Consider the following 20,237-nt stretch of genomic DNA (forward strand, 5'->3'; position numbering starts at 1 on the left):
GAAAATTTTGAACAAACTTTTTTTCAGACTGTCAAGAGGCAATTAAAGTAAACTTCATAACTAATGTGGCCAATAAATTTATACTTGTTGGGCATCACAAACAAAACTTGGTTGACCATAAAGAGTTACATATCCTCCTCTATAAAGAGAATTTCTTGAATACCCCATATGATTGTCAAGATACTCAAGGCAGCATCTATAGTTAAATACAAATATTGGATGCAACAATATGATAGCATGATCCAGACAAGTTTCCTAAGGATAGACAACCATGTAAAGTAACAAAAGCTACATGATAAAAGTGTTTGGGTATATCAAAAATACAATTAGAATAGTAAAGCTTAGATTACCGGTTGATCAAGAGAAAAACCTGCACTTGGAAGGTAAACGGAAAACAGGAGCAAAAAGCTATTCTACGAATACACAAAGGCAATGCTTCTTTAATGATGATTTGCAGTTGAAACTCGTGAAAGTTGCAAAGCAATAACAATTTTAATTCACAAACCCAAAAAAATAGAAATAAATCCCACTTCCAACCTAACAACTTCTCATCATTCTTCGACAACATTCACCAACTCATATTCCACGAGGGAGAGATTGTTGTCCTCCTTAACCTGAAAGCTTGCAGGTTCAGTGACTTCAACACGACCCCACTTGTCGACAGCAAGCCTCATTGAACCTTTGAACATGTCGATCTTTGCATTGCGCAGAATCACTGTAGCATCAGCCGCCATGAGGTCGACTACAAGAGCAAAAAGTAATTCAGACTAATCCACAAGAATGCAACAAAAATAATCTATTTTTCCACTAATGGAACATATAAATGAAAAGAGTGATTCAGCATTTTAATCAAATTACCTGGCATCTGATATGAATGAAATAGATGAAGATCCAAAATAGTCTAGAAAAAAATATATACTTGCACACTTCAAAGTAAAATGGTCACGAAAATCTAGTGGTTGAAAATGGTCTTAAAATAAAAACTACAGGTGTTCATCCTTATACTTAGTCATTTTCGACCACTAAAATCTTAACAGTCATCATAAAAATGACCATAGTAGTGTGTTCATACATAATGCTGTTCCACATTTTCGTAAAACAACTTTATTAGTTAGCTAGGCTACACCTAATTACAATCCTTAACTTAAACTAGAGAAGCTAGGAATCATATCAATCATTCCATACTGTTGCGTGCTTATGTATAACCACTTTGTTACTTGGCTAAATTAAACCGAATAATTGTCCTTACACTTCACCGGAGCAGCTAGGCATCATTTGTACATATATTCTGGAACTATATGTCCAACAAATCATATTTCTCGACCTATTATATGGTAATAACATCATTCATACTGTCATATCATCTCCACATGAATTCACAGTCCTCCATTCTTGAAATGGAACACCAGTCCAGTCCTAATACATGTTTCCAGCTCTATGGAACAGGGATGGCAAACAGAGGCTGAATTGATTCAGATGATCTTCGTGATAATCTGAAGTCGATATAGTTTTAGTGTTGAACTGTTGATTGAATATAAGTAATTCAGATAGGGAAATCAAGTATGGACAACTTCAACAGACCTAGCTACATGCCTACATATCACCAGTAGTTCATCTCTATTCTCTGCTAGCTAGGCTTACTGACAAAGGATTTATAGACATGGGATGCAACCAGCCAACCACAGCCGAAAAACATACTGAGGTATGCAACATGATATTAGTGACCTTGTATTAAACTTGACGCATCTGTTCCTTCGAGAAATTAGGAATGGTAGGCAAATAACTAGTATGGGAAAAAAATATAACAATTACCCGCAAAAGAACTGGAGAAAATTAGGCAAGGTCAATTGGCATAACATAAACTTTTTTTTGTTATATTTTGTTTGTCAATTGTTATTAGCATATTTTGCAAATATATAAGAAGAAAAAAAAACAGTATGGCCACTAGACGCACACCAGCAGAGAAAAAGTCCTGACCACGCTCTGGGAGAGGACAACTCCCATGCCACTCATTCCTTAATTTTCCTCAACTCTTCAGAAATGAAGAAAAGTCCCTCCAACTGATGGGGCAAAACGAAAATGTCTATAAAGGGGAATTTCGAAGCCACACCGATTCAATATAAGATCAATCAATCAAAATAGAATAGAAATTCATCTGCTTCCAAAACCACTACCAAATAAGAAATTAGAGAATAAGAGCACAATTAGTAAAGCAATCGACACTGAACATTTCGGTCTAAAAGGGTAATTACGAAGTCGAATGACAAGAACATAAATCTACAACAAATGAGTCCATAAAACCGCCAGAAAAGTTGTTCTCGCACACAAATTTGCAATTTCTACATTCTAAATTTCATAACATTATTCAAATCGTCAACATAATACAAACAAAACAAATGATAAAAAATTAAACAATAGAATGAAAAGGATTAGAGACAGAAATGAATACTTTGTTCATTGCGGGCCGTAAAGATGATAACGCCGGTCTCATCACCGACAACACACTCAGCGATGCGAGTAGGGCGAGGGTTAAGAGAAGCTGAAGGAGCCGATCTTCCTTTGTTTAGAACTGTTTTGCAGCTGACAACCTTGACAGTCAATGTATGGCCTGTAGTACCAGGTTTTAGCTGGTCAACCTTTACAAACACCGGCTTTCTCTTGGCCGCCGTGGCAGTTGTAGGGGGTGCGGTTGCTGGAGTTGTCGCCATGGGATATGGATTTGAAGCGAGAGGAGAGATGGAGGGAGAAATGGGGGAAAATGCTTAAACCCTAACCCTAGAAAAGAAAATGGAGACGACGAGAGAAAATAGTGTTTAGAGTGAAACCCTAGAAATGATAGGAAACAGAAATGGGAGGTTTAACCAAGGGGGGCCCGTATTGAAGCGGAAGCGGAAGGGGCGTTAGATGTTAGATGAGAGAGAAACAGAGGGAAGACGTGCGTTGCTGTTCGTTTTTTTTTTTGTAGATTGAGTTGCTCCAATAAACTTTTTGGGAGAAATGATTTTACAATAGAAACTTAACTACTTCATATTTAATAAATTCAAAAATTAAAAAAATAAACTATATTTAATACCGAGTAGGCGAGTATTAGTCATCCATAATACTCCGTGTATATTAAAAGGGGTATTGTACACAGGCCCTCAGCCTTAACCACTAGACCAAGACATCATTGGTGTCACGTAGATAGATACTAGTGATTGTATTATAATTTACAACGTAAGTGAGGTTGTTTTTGGAAATATTTTAAAATTTCATTTCAATTACGAAAATTCATATACGGAGATATAAAATCCAATATAGAATTATCTATTTGAGAAAAATTAAGAACTTTCTATGCTAATATACTGTATTAAAAAGTGTCTCTTATAACGTATAAGTGCTACATATAACTCCTCGATCACTAGAACACGTCACATCATTTCCTTAGCGATGAATATGTATCACATACATACATAAAAAATGTCTTCCAATAAGATTCATACTAAGGACTTGTCACATGAAAAGTTGATATCTTATCATTTTAGTCAATCATGAGATATGATATTTATTGTAAATAAATACATACTTGGAACATTCAAGCGTATAATACAGAGTACACACCAACTTTTTACATAATACACACCACAATATATAATGTTTAAAGTAGTAACTTGGGGCCAACTTACTAGTTGTAAATATTATAATACTACCGGCTTTTGGAGAAACTAAAAAATCTTATCAAAACCATCCCTTCTGGAGTTAGCTATGACCACACAAAGTCACAAACACACCCTCTAATCTCTAACATATTACTGCAAAAGAAATACCAAAACACCAGAAAAATGATTGCAAAAATGAGCCAGCTTTGCATGCTTAGTCCATCACAAACCAACATTTCTAACTTGATTTCAAATGATAATCACCTCACATTACTTGAAAATCAGTGCACAACCATACATGACCTTAACAAAATTCATGGCCACCTCATAAAAACAGGCTTAGCTAACCACCCAATAGCCATTAGTCGTGTATTAGCTTTCTCTGCTACTTCCCTTGCATCTGACATTAACTATGCTTATTCAATCTTCACTCGTATCCATGACCCTAACCTCTTTATGTGGAATACCATCATTCGAGGTTTCTCTCAAAGCTCGGTACCTCAGAACGCCATTTTACTCTTCATAGACATGTTAGAATATGCAACAGTTGAACCTCAAAGGCTCACTTACCCTTCTGTTTTTAAAGCTTATGCTCAACTAGGACTTCCACAATATGGAGCTCAGCTTCATGGGAGGATTATAAAATCAGGGCTTGTGTTTGATCCTTTTATAAGGAATACTATGATTCATATGTATGCTAACTCTGGATGTTTGAGTGAAGCCTATAAGGTCTTTGATTTTGATGTCGATGTCAATGTCGATGTGGTGGCATGGAACTCATTAATCATGGGTCTTGCAAAGAGTAGGGAAATTGATGAAGCAAGGAGATTATTTGATGAGATGGGTTTAAGGAGAAATGCCATTTCATGGAATAGTATGATTAGTGGGTATGTTAGGAATGATAAATTTAAGGAAGCTTTGTTGCTTTTCAAGAGAATGCAGGAAGATGGGATTAAGGCGAGTGAGTTCACAATGGTGAGCTTACTGAATGCTTGTGCAAATCTGGGATCTCTTAAACAAGGAGAATGGATACACCAATTTATAAATAAGAATAGGTTTGAGTTGAATGTTGTTATGGTTACTGCAATTGTGGACATGTATTGCAAGTGTGGTGCCATTGACAAGGCTCGAAGTGTGTTTCAGAAGGCTACCATTAAGGGTTTATCAAGTTGGAATTCCTTGATTTTAGGACTAGCAAATAATGGTTGTGAAGAGGAAGCAATCCGATTATTCTCAGAGCTTATGTCATTGAATATAGAACCAAATGATGTCACTTTCCTTGGAGTTCTGACAGCCTGTAATTACAAGGGCAATGTCAATCAAGCAAGAGAATATTTCCTGTTAATGTCTGAAAAATACAAAGTTAAACCATTAATTAAACACTATAATTGTATGGTTAATGTGTTGGGTGAAGCAGGGTTGCTTAATGAGGCAGAACAGATGATAAAAGGGATGCCAATTGAACCGGATACTATTATATGGGGATCATTGTTATCTTGTTGTAGGAAGCATGGAAATATTGAGATGGCAATACGGGCTGGAAAACATATTCAGGAAATTGACTGTAATGAAAGTTCAGCATACATACTTATGTCTAATGTCTATGCAGCCTCAGGTCAGTTTGACAAGGCCATCAAACAACGAGTTGAGATGAAAGAGAAACGAGTTCAAAAAGAGAAAGGAAGCAGTTCCATTGAAATCAATGGACAAGTTCAAGAGTTTGTGTCTGGTAGTAGAATGTTGCATCCTCAAGTTCAACACCTCATGTTTCTTGTACATTCTCACTATGATGAGGGAAATTTAATGGAAGAAATATATGAATAAGCATTCTCTTTATATGTGAATATGTAGAATATGAATGAATAAGCATTATAAGAAATATGAAAGTTGCATTTGTACAGGAATGTGGAAGAGGAATAATCTCTTTATTTTTAGTTTTCTCAAGTCACTCATTTGTCAGATTTCCCCCCATCTGCCAAAACCAGTGCCTTTTCAGGCTCCATTTCTTGTTCGATTGCAGGTTGTCTTTGTGGCTTCACTTTCTTTATCATATGTGTAGCTTCTTCTTCCAATTTGGTTTCTGGTAGTTGCCGATAATATCGCAGTATCACTAAGGAGATGAAAGCTGCAAAGTGGAAACAAATCAAATTAATAATATGAGTTCAACAGACAGCAAATGTTTCTATGCAAGTTGGTCAAGTGAATCAGATAACAAACACCAGCATATGACACTACAACTGCTTCTGTTTCAGATAATTTTCCAATCACACAAAGCTTCACTCTTCGACACCAACAATCTAAAAAAAAGAAAGACATTTCACCTGCAAAAACTCGGGTTTTAAGACTGGACAAATTCCAGAAGGCAGTAGCTACTGATACAGCTACAATCTTCTTGTGGTAACATGCTCGCCAAGCTTCCAACACCCTTGATTTGCATTGCTCAGCTGGGAATAAAAAAAAAAATATCTATGAATGCCAAAACAACAGTTAAACCGTTATTAGTTTGAGGCTAATGTTTTTTGTTTAGTACCTCTTTTATCTATTTGAGCAGCATAAGAGGAATACAGCATAGGGCCAGTAAAGCTGGTAAAAAATCCTGCAATTTTGCAATAAAATTCAACCAAGGCATCTAAACAAAATATAATCAACGAAAACATCAACAAAGTCGAAAAATGTTTATACCAAGTGCACAAAGTCTCCACAATGTTAAAAGGTGACCATACTCAGAACCAACCAAGAGAAACAAAGCTACCTGTAACATCATTCCAAATGTGAATACCTCAAATAATATTCCAACTAATTGGATTACTAATGATTAAATACTAGTTATAATTATGATTACTTTGAGGGTCATGGATGGCTCTCCAGAGAAAAGCTCTCTTGTTTTTGATATTACAAGGTTTAAACCTGGCAGCACCACTCTAATTACTCTCAATATGTCATCCTCTTTCAAGCAAACTTCCACATTTCTTGGTATATTTTCTCTACATAGTTAACAGCAAATTGCATAAGTATAAAGGAACAATAGTAGATTTCGTGCAATTTCTCCAATTCAGTTACATAAATTTACCTTTGATGCAATGAATTTGCTATGAATGATGCTGCCAAAAACAGGAACCCCAACTGGGAAATCACTGAGAAAAGGCTGAAAAACACAACATCAAGTGTGTTAGTTTGCAATAAATTTCTTAGAATAGTCAAAAATTCTTGCAAGAATTAACAATAAATTGTAATTTCTTACCTAATGCTTAATCCCTTTGTAAAGCAGGAAGATAAGATACAAAGACACCCAAAACCAAACCAAAGGCTTGATTTAGCAACATCTCTCCACATAATCAATTCCCAAATCAGCTGACCAAGATGATCCAATGCGTTTACTTCTCCATCATTACTTTCTATAATCAAATACCAATTTCCAAAAGTCAATAAATGTAGAAAAATCAAATTGCTTAATAGAAAAATAATTACACAAAAAAAAAGAAAAGAAAAAAAGAAGCAAAGTTAATTACTTGAAGGAGCAAGAGAGGGAGTTGAAGTAAGTTTTTCTTTCTTAGACTTAGAACTAATTCTTCGTTTCCTGGGCTTTACCCCTTCATCAACACCAACAATTTCTCTTTCCTCAGCGTCAATCTTTCTTCTAGATCTCCTGAGATTATTTCTTGGCGAGTAACAAGCAGGCAATCCATTAGAGCTAGTTCTAGTCTTGCACTTCCGCCTGTGTTCAGCAGCTTCATCCGCTGTTTCAAGGCGGTCTGAAAGCCGGGTTCTGGACTTTTTAACAGGGGAAGGGGAAAGAAGCAGGTGTTCATGGAGAGAGAGGAAGTTTTTAGGCTTGTTAATTGAAGGTTTTGATGGGGTTTTCCGCGGTGACGGTGAAGGCGCATATTCTACAGAAAAATGAGGGATTTGATTGTCTGTATCACTCCCAAAATCTGGGGAATTCGCCATTAAAGCAAGTCTTGAAGCTGATTTAGTTTTGTGGGTTGGTTCTGATTTGTGAAATTGAGGGGGTGTGATTGATTCCATTGAATATGAAATTTGAGTGGATTGTTTGAAAATTTGGAAGAATTTGAGTGATTGTCTTAAAGTTTGAAGTGTTTTGGTGGATTATACAAAGGTCAATCGGAGTAGCCGTTGGGGAGACATGGACGAACGTTTTCTTTTCTCTTTTTCTTGGTGGCTTTTGGACTTTTTTGAATATTTTGACGGCGGGATGAATTATGATGTGATGCTCACATGATTAACGGTAAGAAATCGGAGAGGATTGCTAAACCTCAAGTGACTTGTGTTTATGTGGACACAAGTGACTCAAATACAATTATTTTTAGTACCAACAAAGCATATATTAGTACCAATAACACAAATAATTTGTATTGGTACTTCTTAGCAATGTATTGGGATACTAATACCATACTAGTCTTAGTACCAATACCAAATTAGCGTGTACCAATTACAAGTCACTTGTGTCCATATGGACACAAGTCACTTGAGGCCAAGACTTCCTCAAAAATGGGATGCCTCTTGTCTTTGTCTTTCTTTCTTTTAAAAAAATAAAAATAAATTATGGCCAAATTTGATAAATATGACCTTTTTATAGTCCAAATTTTGCAAGAAATAAATATTTTGCAAAAGACAAATAATAATAAAAATAATAATCTATATATTATACTAAAAGAGAGGAAATCAATGTGGTGATGACAAATCACTCATTGATTCGCCTCTCTTTTAATTAAACAAAAATAATTATAACACTCTAATTTAGGAAAATTATTATTGATTTTTCATTATAAATCTTATAGATTCTGTTGATAGTAAACCTGCTAAAAATATTATTCAGCTATTTCCCTTCCTAATTAAATAAATCAATTATAAGGAAATATACTTTAGTTTAATACCTTATTACGAAGTATATTTTTAAAAGATATTGTTGTCAAACTAAAGAATATCTTTTATATTTATGTATTAGTAAAGTAGTAAACATTAAATGGTTTTACTACGACATACAAAGTATATGTCAACGCAACTGATCTGATTCACATTATGTCCATTTAATTATACATGCAAAACTAATTTAATAAAAATACATGTCGTAATATTGACACAAAAATTTAACTACTCCGTAAATAAATACCCCCTATGTTTATGTTTATATCGTCGATAACAGAGTAAAAGAAAGTTATTGCACAATTGTGAAAATAATCATATCATAATAAGATAAGTGGTGGGTCGGAATACATAAAATGTGTATTAATTGGGTATGTGATAGATGAGAATGATGAAGATCGAAGGAATTTATATTTTTTTCTAAATTTTTTTTAAAAAAGTGTAATATAAAAAAGACATAACAAGATAAGATAGGCGAGCATTTACCTATACTACGTATATAACTGAGAAAATTTTAATTTTGTATTTCACGAATTATATTTAGTACGTTCGATTTAAAAGTTGATGAATAAGATAAATTTTTAATTGAGTCAATTGAGTTAAGAGGGTGGAGTATGACATTTTTTAATGAATATTTGGTCGAATAAAGTGGGTGCACATTATAATGTAATATATTTGATCTACTAATAATATATCATATTTGGGCTTAAGGGGCAAAGATGATTTTGGAATTTCTAACTCCATAAGCCAACGTAGGCTTTATAATGGTTGTATCTTATAATTAAATACCCCCTATGTTTATGTTTATATCGCCGAGAATAGAATAAAAGAAAGTTATTGCACAATTATGAAAACAATCATATTATAATAAGATAAGTGGTGGGCCGGGATACATAAAATGTGTATTAATTGGATATGTGATAGATGAGAATGATGAAGATCGAAGGAATTTATATTTTTTTCTAACAAATTTTTAAAAAAGTGTAATATAAAAAGACATAACAAATAAGATAGGCGAGCATTTACATATACTACGTATATAACTTAAAAAATTTTAATTTTGTATTTTACGATTTATATTAAGTACGTTCGATGTAAAATTTGATGAATAAGATAAATTTTTAATTGGGTCAATTGAGTTAAGAGGGTGGAGTATGCCATTTTTGAATGAATATTTGGTCGAATAAAGTGGGTGCACATTATAATGATATATATGTGATCTACTAATAATATATCATATTATATCATATTTGGGCTAAAGGGGAAAAGATGATTTTGAAATTTCTAACTCCATAAGCCAGCGTAGGCTTTATAATGGTTATATCTTATAATTAGTGGTTTATATTGTACGTAGTAGTATCTTATATTATAACAAAATTATTATTAATATGTTTACAATGACAAAAGTATTTTTTGTATGTTAATGTAAATGATTGTAATATCAATTATATGTAAATTTCGTGTAAAATTAACATTTTGTTATGTAAACCATGCATCACACTTTATATGGGCGAGTTCGGAGTTTAGATTGGGCTAACGAAGAAGATAAAGATAGATGATTGACTAATATTCACTAATAAATTGAGATTTGGTGTTGGTGAGCAGATATGAGGATAACGTGTACCCACCTTGGTGATGGGGCAAGTTTAAATTATTGGATTAGAGAACCGTCACCCAATTCTAATTATGTGTGTCACTTTTAGATACTTTCATCAATATTATAGATAATACAATCAATTTTAATAATAAACTTATGTCAATATGTTCAAAAATTAGCTGAAAGACAGAGTGACTTATTTGATGAATATATGGACGAAATATGGTCAGTGGGGTGAGTTTTTTGGGAGATATGCCCCGTGCATTGCCCTTGGTGGACGGAGTGGAGGCAATTAGGTAGGTGATGGGGTTAAAAAATGTACTCGCCTCGGGTGACATGACGAGGATGCATGGATTTTTTTTATTAGCCCCGCTCGCCTCTTTTATCGGCCTTCAACCAATTTATTTTGAATCTATTAAAAAAAGTACCTACTAACCTACCTATTACAATGTTTTGTTATTTATTCAATTACTCCAATCAGATAACACAAATTGTCAAAAACTCTAGAATAGAGTTTTAAAATTCAAAATTCTCTTACCAAAACAAAAAAAAAAAAGTTGATTCCAGGGGTGAGTTTTAGGTTGGTGTTGATATATCGGTGGGTGATTGAGCGGAGATGAATTTTATTTTTTACCTTTCAGTAAGGGGATTGGGTGGGGGGCCCTGTTGGTACTATTGTTTCTATCATGGGTGACGATGATGGGGATAAGATTTTAGGTGATTACAATTGTGGAGGTCCTTCCACGCTTCACAGTCATCTCTATCTGAATAAAGTAAATGGTGGAGGGTAGGTGTTAAGTGATCGGGCAATGAGTTTGATGGGCGAGTACCGCATAATTTTGTCTATGTACACTTATTTGTTTTAACTTTTTTAATAAATACGATACTAAATGGGAAAATAACAAATTTATCCATCATTGATATTAATTAAAATATATGTAAGCTTTATTTTGATGATAATTGTCTACTACTATCATTTAGATTTCATATATTTAGATTATAAACCGTGCATCGCACGGGTACTATGCTAGTTAATGACTAAGATATACAACTCCATCCAAAATCAAACGCTCCAATAATTAAAAAAAAAAAATCTAAACTAAAGTTCATCCAAAATCAAATATTCCGTACTAATCTAAAATAAAATTTAATCCAAAATCAAACACTCCAATAATTAAAAAATAAATTTAAAATAGAGTACGTTCATCCAAAATCCAATACTAATCAAAAATAAAATTCAACCCAGAGTCGAACACTAATCTAATATTAGAGCGCCACGTAGAAAATCTAATCGTTTCGGCCAATGAAAAATAAGATTTCGAAATTATTTTGAATTAAAAAAATTGAGCGTCATATAGATAAATAATTAGGTGTCACGTATATATTTTTATGAATTAATTAATTACTAATAATACCTGTTGTGGGAACTTAGTTGGTGATGATGTGTCACCATTTCCTCGGAGGTATCAAGTATGCGTTGACACGATCTTCTTGCAACCTGTAAAACAAGAATATTCCTGTATGAATATTTCCTCCGATGCCTAAGTAAATATTGGCTAGAGAGAGAAATAATTTCTAAAGAGAAGGCAGAGCATAATAGTTTAATTAGGTAGGAATGAATTGATCGTCTTTTAACTTGAGATCTGAACTATTTATAGGACTAGGGTTTTGGGAGTTGTTCTAAAACCCTAGCCATATGATTGGTTGACCTCAGAGATGCGGACATGTGTCCTCATCTGGTATGTAGGGCTTAATGCGCAGTTTTTGTATTGGGCCTTTCCAAGTATTTTGGCCTCTTGTGTCTTTCTTCAAGGAAAATACGTTCGACCGTTTTGCATATCTGCTTAGCAAGCATGAGGGTGTCATGTGTCACTATGTGGTTGGTCCAAGATGGACTTCCAGTTATGGCCACATCAAGGAAAATACATTCGAACATTTTGCACATCTGCTTAGCAAGCATGAGGGTGCCATGTGTCATTCTGTGGTTGGTCCAAGGTGGACTTCCAGTTATGGCCACATTAATACGCATATACAACTTCATTCAAAGTCAAACACTCTAATAATTAAAAAAAAATATCTAAAATGAAATTCAAACCAAAATAAAAAACTAATCTAATGTAATATATAAAATATAGCAGTTAGTGTATATAGGAGTTTTATTTGAACTTAACAATTTAATAGAATTCGTGCATCGCACAGGCTAAAATCTAGTATATATATAAATGAGGCTTATTTGCTGAATTATTAGAGCGCCACGCAAGAAATCCAATGATTTCGGCCAATGAAAAATAAGATTTCTAATTTATTTTTGAATAAAAAAAAAATCGAATGTCACGTAGATGTTTAATTAGGTGCCACATAAATATTTTAATTAATTAATTACTAATATATCCAACTCCATCCAAAATCAAACACCCTAATAATTTAAAAATAAATCTAAAGTAAAATTTATCAAAAAGCAAACACTAACTTACGATAAAATTCAATCCGAAATCAAACATTAATCCAATCATTAGAGTGCCACGCAGGTAATCTAATGGTTTCGGCCGATGAAAAATAAGATTTCGAAATTATTTTTGAATTAAAAAAGTCGAGTGGCACGTAGATAAATAATTAGGTACCATGTAAATATTTTTATTAATTAATTATTAATATTATGCATATACAATTTCATCCAAAATCAAACACTCTAATAATTAAAAAATAAATTTAAAATGAATTCAATCCAAAAAAAAAAAAACTAATATAATCTAATATATAAAATATAGCTGTTGGTATATATAAGAGTTTTATTTTAACTTAACAATTTAATAGAATCTGTGCATCACACGGGCTAAAATATACGAAGTACTCCCTCCATTTCTTTTTGATGTATCCATTTGGAATCTGGTGTGGTTTTTAAGAAAATTGGAATCTTGGTTTGTATGGGTATAAGTGTAATGATTGGGTGTAAGAGAAATGATTGGGTGTAAGAGATTATAATAAATAAAGGAGTGAAAAAATAATAAAGAAATAAGGTAAAAGAGAGAAGTGATAATGATGAGTGATAAAGGAGGTGAGAGAGTGGGTATACGGGGAAGGGAAAAGAATTAAATATTATGGGTGGGGAAAATTAGGTGGGAATATGAGTAGAATCTTTAGGTATTTTGGTAATTAGATAGAAATGTAAGGGTATTTTAGGATAAAATGTATGTCCAAAAATAGAATAGATTCTAAATGGATACAACAATATGAAACGCTTAAAATGAAAACGGATACAACAAAAAGAAACGGAGGGAGTAGTATTTTTATAAAATAGAATACATGCATAGCGTGCTTAATTAATACAAGTGCTACGACACTTTAAAAAGGAAAAAAAAAGGATTATGACATTAGAAAACGAGGTGAATTTGAACATTAAAGTTATCCATGTTATAAAGATCTTGAGACAAACAACAATTGATAGATCATCTCATTCCTTGCAAACCAAAGAGGAATCTCAAAGTGCCTTTGCATTCCTTTGACAAAAGGCTTTCATCCTTTCAAGACCTTCTTCAAGAATTGATGGCTCAAGTGCAAATGTTATACGAATCCAGTTTTCCATTCCAACAGTAGAACCTATACGTACATAAACGTACATTATAACATTAGGAATACATAATGCATCACTTGGAGCCGGATTAGTTTAGGTTTTTTTTTTTTACTGCCTTATGTGTCATCATCTTAAAATCAGTGTATAAAAAGGCGTTGAGGCGCAAGGCGTTTGGAGCCAGAGCTGTTTGCCTCTTGAGGCGCAAATCCTTTTCACGATTTTTTTATTTATTGTTTGTTAGGTCGTCTCACTTCAATGAGGCGCGCCTAACTCCAAATTGTCTACGTGCGTGTTGAACCTTTTTATACATCTCTAGTCATGTGTGACTCTTTAATTTAATTTATATTATTTTATTATAAAATCATCATTTATATTCATCTTTTCCACTTCTCCGCCTTAATTAAATGTTCACATACTAAGTTTGTGTTGGTTTGGGTTGGGTTGGGTCGGGCAAGGTTAATTTTGGTAGAGGTCATTAAAGTCAATCAATTGGGTACAATTTTGTGATCAGGTACAATGTTCTGTCGAATTAATCTGATTAAGAAAACTCAAGTATTATCCAACATCTATAGTATTAGAATTTAGAACACCTAACTAATTTCATACCAGGTAGAATGATGACTTTCTCTTGTTTAGCGAGCTTTAAGCAAAAATCAGCATCATCTTGTATGTCATTCAACATAGACACATTTAACTTGACCTGCAATATAATATAAATTAAATTATCTTTGATTAACTTATATGATTAATAATCATACATGAACAAAACTGATTTACTTACCATTATAAACATGGAACCTTCTGGTTTATTTGGACATGTAATGCAAGGAATCTCCTTAAGTTTTTCAAAGATAATATCTGCATCTTGTCCAAGCACATTGATGCATTTTGAAAAGAACTCTTCTTCTGTCTTCTCAATGATTTCAGGAACTGCCGCCTAAACTTACAATCCTTGTTATATGCATTAAGGATCATTCTGAATATTTCCAATAATTAAGTTGAAGAAATTTAAATAAAACCTACTTACCTGAATGAATGTTGGGGGTTCAGGACTTATGCTGATAAATTCTTTAACGCGCTCCATAAACTGATAAGAAGAAATTCATGAAGCCAATCACTCTTAGATAACTTGTAAAATAAAAATCATCAAGTTTTATAAAGAAAACAAATTAAGGTACAAAAACCTGAGATTTTTGTAAGAAGCCAGTAGGATCAGTGGTGACAAGCCAACCAAGTCGCCAGCCAGGAACAAGCCACCTCTTAGAGAAGGACCCAAGTGTAAGAACAGGAACAATGGACGCAAATTCTCCCATCCGAACAAATGGATTGTTACCGAAAGTAATGTGTTCATACACCTCGTCAGAAATCACAAGTAACCCAAGCTTTCTTGCAGTTTCTGCAACCTACACCAAAAAATGAAACAGGAAACCAAGTGAAGAACAGAATTGAAGAAGCTAATATGTTGCTTGCTATATATAATATATGTTTAAGTTTTGATCAAAAGTGCATGCACACGGCACACCTTCTGTAAATGTTGGCGAGTGTAGACACTTCCGCTAGGATTACCAGGGTTTATTACAACAATAGCAACAGTATTGTTATCTGTTAGAGCTTCAACTGAGTTTATATCAATTTCCCATCCATTTTCTGGAATAAGATGATACTTTCGGACTTCAAGACCTGTATATGCAGCAACTGCATCATACATCGCAAAAGTTGGCCTTGGCAGTAGAATGTTGCAACCAGGAGTTGAAAGACCAGTTAATGCTATTTGAATTCCATGTTTGCAACCAAGAGTTAAGTATACATCATCTCTTGATACTTTGTAAGGAACATCTTTCGATATATATTCTGCTATTGCCCTGCAATACAATCACTAATCATTATTAACCATTCCCTAGATATATCTACTTTTTGAGGTGTATTAGAGGTTTGACTTTTTCAAAAACCTAACCGGGAGTATTTGGTTATGAGAGTTTTGGGGTGAAAAAGCTCAACATAAGATCTTTTTTGCATTTAGAGGTTTGAGAAAGTGAATGTAAAATTACTATTTCGTCCTAATATTGCCTAAAATTACAACACTTAACAAGCTTAGCATTCCATATTATTTCCTTTACCCCATTTACTACTCGTTACTTGTTGTAATCAAATTTATATTAATACGTTAGAAGTACTTAATTAAAAATATTACAATCATGCTTGTAATATCATTACTAACATTTCTCTATTCCCATATCAAAAATTTATGCATTCAAATTTTAAATAGAATATTTTTTTAAAAAAAATCTTTTATTTTTTTTATTTTGTAAAAGGAAAAATAAATTTGTTTTATTTATTCTATGCTTATTTAAAAAAATAAAGAGAAGATAATTAACATAATGGATTATTGTCTAATACTAATATGAGAAATAAAGTATCCAACAACAAAGTATTCTTGATGGTCATTTCGCATATTATCAGCTAATAACTAAACATTTTTACATAAACAACTAGTTAGTCAAACCAGCTAACAGCTAACAACTAGTCACCCAGCTAACAGCTAACAACTTTTAACCAAACAGAGCCATTATTTTCTACTCTTTCTGTCTCAAATTTATAGTCGACTAAAAACACGAATTTTAAGAAAAGTGGAATACAATGTGTGAAAAAATGAAATATATTACATTTATGATTAATTTATGATTAATTTGTACAAGAAAGTAGAATATAATACAGGTAAAATGTAATAAAGTATATGGGAAAGGAGAATTAGTAAATGGGAGGTTTTCAATGCATTTTTTTTTTTTTTTATGGTCCCAAATGAATGCAATATGAGAAATATTTTATGATCAAATAAGAAAACAGGACTATAATGATGAGATGTTAGATTTGGAATATAAGATTATAATTATGGGAGGGAGGTTGTATAAGCTAATGAAATTTATGGTCAAAGTTAAAAATTTGAGTAAAAGAATATGGGTGAATGAAACGAGGGAGTATCATGTTAAATTAATCAGGACAAAAGTAATCATTAAAGGTGGCGAAGAAGAGAAATAGTGCATACTCTCTGGCGGGGGGTTGGCCGTAGAAGGGGGCGTAGCCATTAAAGGTGGCGGAGCGGAGAGTATCAACAACAGCATCCTCCGCCGCAACGGAAGTACGAAAGCAATTGAAAGGCGAAGGATCACCGTGACCCATTGGAACTACTTGACGCTCATCATTTGAATCAATGTTTCCAAATAACAAACTTAAAGCTATTCTTATTGTTAATGCTTTCCCTGATTTCACTTCTTCTTTTTTCTCTTCCTTGTTCAATCTCCACAACTTGCTTCCATTGTTTTCCATATCGACGCTTTTTAGTTTTTATTTTTCAAGGGGATCTCAGATTCTAAGCTGGCTGGGTGTATTATTGGGACTTTAATTGCTTTTTTAGGTGATGATTACTACTAATTTGCAAAAAAATAAAACTAGTAGAGGTGTCTGGAGTTTTCGCTTATGTCCAAAATGAATCCAAGTGCCAATATTGAATTATAAAACAAAATGCACCAAAGGAAAACTCAAACAAAAGCCAAAGCTAAAGATGTCAAAATTCTGCATCTTTTTTTTAAGTAAAAGTTTATTACCCCCTCCATATTTAAATAGAAATACACTTGACCAACACGAGTATTAAAGAAGAATAGTTAAATGAAATAAAACAATTAAATAAATGAGACTAGGCTAAATATTTTAATCAAGTAAATTAAGTGGGGATCATTAAATTTTGGAGGGGGTGTGGCGTGGGGGTTTTATGAAATTAATTGTTTAATGTAGTGATGATTGGGGAGTATTATTTAACTAGATTAGATCCCAGGCACGTACGGATTATGATCATTTTTTTTACAAAATATTTAACTAATTGTACCCAAACTATTGCATAATTATAAAAATTCTGAACATACTCATTTAAATTTATTCATCTAAAATGAATATTATATATATGTAATATGCTAATTTGAGCGACATATGGAGTGAATATATTTATCATTATTAATGAACCGATTTGACTAAAATATTATCAGAAAATATTTAGCAAAGTTATTATTACATGGTTTCTATTATTGCTATAATTTATAAACTAATATTTTTTTCATACATAGATATATAGTTTATAAAAAAGGGTAGAGAATATAAATAAAATAAAAATGATATTTATTTTAGGAAAATATTTTAGGCAAGGAAATTTTACACCAGGAAGCGACATGTGTCATTCCTAGTGCATGTTTTAGTATAAAGTACGGAGTGATAGATTAGATGATGATGTTGAAAAGTTACTAAAAATGGCAAGTGTATCTCATATTTAAATACGACAGGAAATGGTAAGTGTATCTCCTATTTAAATACGGAGGGAGTATTCTATCGTCTATGTCAGAAGAAAAAAAATCTGGTCTAACTTATTTTCTTAATGAATCCTAACACGTACTTATAAAAGCACTGAGTTGATATTATTATTCTTGTAATAGTTAAATTACGAAATTACCCCAATTTTCCTTCATTTTATTGTCATTCTTCCTAACCGTGTAAATACGGTTTTGCCCTAATTGTCGAAATTGCTCCAATTTTCCTTCATCGTTTTTTTGTCTTCTTCTTCAAGAACAGTATAAATACAGTGTTGCCCTAATTGTTAGATGTTGCCACATGTTTCATCTCACTAATCTCAACATCCTGCCTTGACTCCTCTTCTTTGTTTTTTGTGTTTCACCTTTTCTCTTTCCTCTATTCTCACGGATGCTTTGTATCACTGGACTTTAACAAAGGCGATTAGGAGTGAGAGGTTTTCTTACTCACTGCACTCCTCCCGAATCTCCTCACTCTCACTTCGTCTTCTTTCTTCGTGGTTTATGACTCTCTTCTTTGGTTTGTTAAATTAGGGTTATGTTTTTCACTTGTAATTATTGAATTAGGGTTGATGTTAATTGAATTGGTGGCAAATTGATTTTGCGTTTTGGTTGTATGAACAACAACAATTTGATACTCTAGAATTATTTGAATGTTGTAATTTGCATGTTCACTCAATATTTTGTTGTTCCATACAATATGAATCAAATTTTTTATTCCTTTGGTATTTTATATAGATGATGAAATTATCCTTATGAACGAAAATATCGCAGTATAATTTTTAGTATTGTTTGATGTTTCTGGGGTCGTCACTTTAACTGCTTCATTTATCTTTTCCAAAGGGTAGAGCTCATTGAATCTTCAAGGTAGCTGTTGTATAGAACCCTAAATTAAAATTTTACTGATTTTTTCACCGATTGTTAACATAATAGATTTCTATATCTTGGGGGACCGTGCGCGCTAGCGCACGGGCCAACAACTAGTCAGTATGAAATTGCAAGCTCAATTTACAATTTACTTTTGTAAATCGCACGGTACATTGAAAACTATAAGAAATATAGACATATTTCAGGAGTTTGTAAGTCCTCAATGTCAAAATTTAAGGTGTTTGATTAGGCTAAATTGAGAAGTTATCCATTGTTTTAGCCCAAAATAAAGTGTTTGAATATCCATATGCATATCGGATTAGATACAGATACTCAAGGTAAGATGAACAGTATAATTGTATGAATAACGTTCTTTTTGCTTTGATAAGTTAGGCATTTTGCTGAAGTGGACAGGAATATTGAACAGTACGATTGTATGGATAACATTCTTTGCTTTGATAAATATAGACATTTTGCTGAAGTGGACGGTACCATCAATTGTGCGAATCACTAAAGGTTCAATCCTCATTAAGAACATTTTGACAAAGAGTTCCTCTTATCATTTCCCCACCTCCAAATGTCTAGCCTGCTAATACCAGATTTGTGATGCGTTCTCTTTACGGAAATCATTAACTGTATCTAATCTAACCCTTTTTTTTAAACATTAAAGGTGGATTTTTGAGGAATTCTAGTTTGGTGGGTCCGAAGGAAAGTTTTTGCATCCGTTCTGGCTAAGAATCGGTGGTATACGACATCGTGACCTTTCAAGCTGAGGTTGTTGGCCTGTTGCTATACGATGAAAGTAAGTTTACGTAGTTGATTTTTGTTCAAGAAGGATGTTGATTTATCTGTATGTGACAAAAGTGTTGTGCTGAAGTGGGTGGGCTTAAATCTCGTGATAAGACCCTAAAATATTGCACAAATCACATTCAAAAGGAGAGTTAAGCATAAAGTTGGGGTCCAACCTTTTACAATTTTCATTATTTGGGACCTTTACCTTTTTTTTCACCGTTAAGGACCTACTATTCATTTTCCGGTCAAATTTAACCCAAACATACAAAAGATTAGTCCCTTTAGTTAAAAGCTTAGGTCCTTGAGTTAAAATCCACTTGACACAATTACAATTATTTTTTCTATATTTAAAGTGTGTTCAATAGCCAATGAACAGAAAGAGAATAAAATTATTTTTTTGTAGGGAATAAAATTTAAATCAATTTTATTTTGAAGGAAAGAAAAGTAATTCAGTCCAAATACAATAGTTTGGTCATATCTCAAAATACCCAGAAAACAATAGAAAATTAATATACGACAAAAGAATTTCTAGAAAA

General features: G+C 33.0%; 4 protein-coding genes across 4 annotated transcripts; 1 reads left to right on the top strand and 3 right to left on the bottom strand.

Moving 5' to 3' along the window:
• Positions 1–274: 274 nt before the first annotated feature.
• On the bottom strand, positions 275–2,949 carry LOC110782784 (uncharacterized protein At4g28440). The gene is made up of 2 exons (XM_021987031.2): positions 2,450–2,949; positions 275–742 (listed from the first exon to the last, which is right to left on the bottom strand). The coding sequence occupies exons 1-2, from the start codon at positions 2,706–2,708 to the stop codon at positions 552–554; spliced, it is 450 nt and encodes a 149-aa protein (XP_021842723.1). The 5' UTR covers positions 2,709–2,949; the 3' UTR covers positions 275–551.
• Positions 2,950–3,821: 872 nt separating this feature from the next.
• LOC110782781 (pentatricopeptide repeat-containing protein At2g42920, chloroplastic) lies at positions 3,822–5,536 on the top strand. The gene has a single exon (XM_021987029.2). The coding sequence runs from the start codon at positions 3,822–3,824 to the stop codon at positions 5,460–5,462; it is 1,641 nt and encodes a 546-aa protein (XP_021842721.2). The 3' UTR covers positions 5,463–5,536.
• On the bottom strand, positions 5,485–7,847 carry LOC110782782 (reticulon-like protein B17). Its single transcript, XM_021987030.2, has 8 exons — positions 7,148–7,847; positions 6,880–7,033; positions 6,709–6,783; positions 6,481–6,622; positions 6,321–6,390; positions 6,169–6,234; positions 5,960–6,082; positions 5,485–5,763 (listed from the first exon to the last, which is right to left on the bottom strand). Exons 1-8 carry the CDS (start codon positions 7,662–7,664, stop codon positions 5,588–5,590), a joined length of 1,323 nt encoding a protein of 440 aa, XP_021842722.1. The 5' UTR covers positions 7,665–7,847; the 3' UTR covers positions 5,485–5,587.
• A 5,538-nt stretch (positions 7,848–13,385) lies between these two features.
• On the bottom strand, positions 13,386–17,181 carry LOC110782785 (tyrosine aminotransferase). Its single transcript, XM_021987032.2, has 7 exons — positions 16,734–17,181; positions 15,213–15,552; positions 14,875–15,093; positions 14,718–14,777; positions 14,472–14,627; positions 14,297–14,390; positions 13,386–13,716 (listed from the first exon to the last, which is right to left on the bottom strand). Exons 1-7 carry the CDS (start codon positions 17,012–17,014, stop codon positions 13,598–13,600), a joined length of 1,269 nt encoding a protein of 422 aa, XP_021842724.1. The 5' UTR covers positions 17,015–17,181; the 3' UTR covers positions 13,386–13,597.
• Between the last annotated feature and the right edge of the window lie 3,056 nt (positions 17,182–20,237).

Source organism: Spinacia oleracea, chromosome 4, assembly GCF_020520425.1.
Source record: "Spinacia oleracea cultivar Varoflay chromosome 4, BTI_SOV_V1, whole genome shotgun sequence".
Classification (NCBI taxonomy): domain Eukaryota; kingdom Viridiplantae; phylum Streptophyta; class Magnoliopsida; order Caryophyllales; family Amaranthaceae; genus Spinacia; species Spinacia oleracea.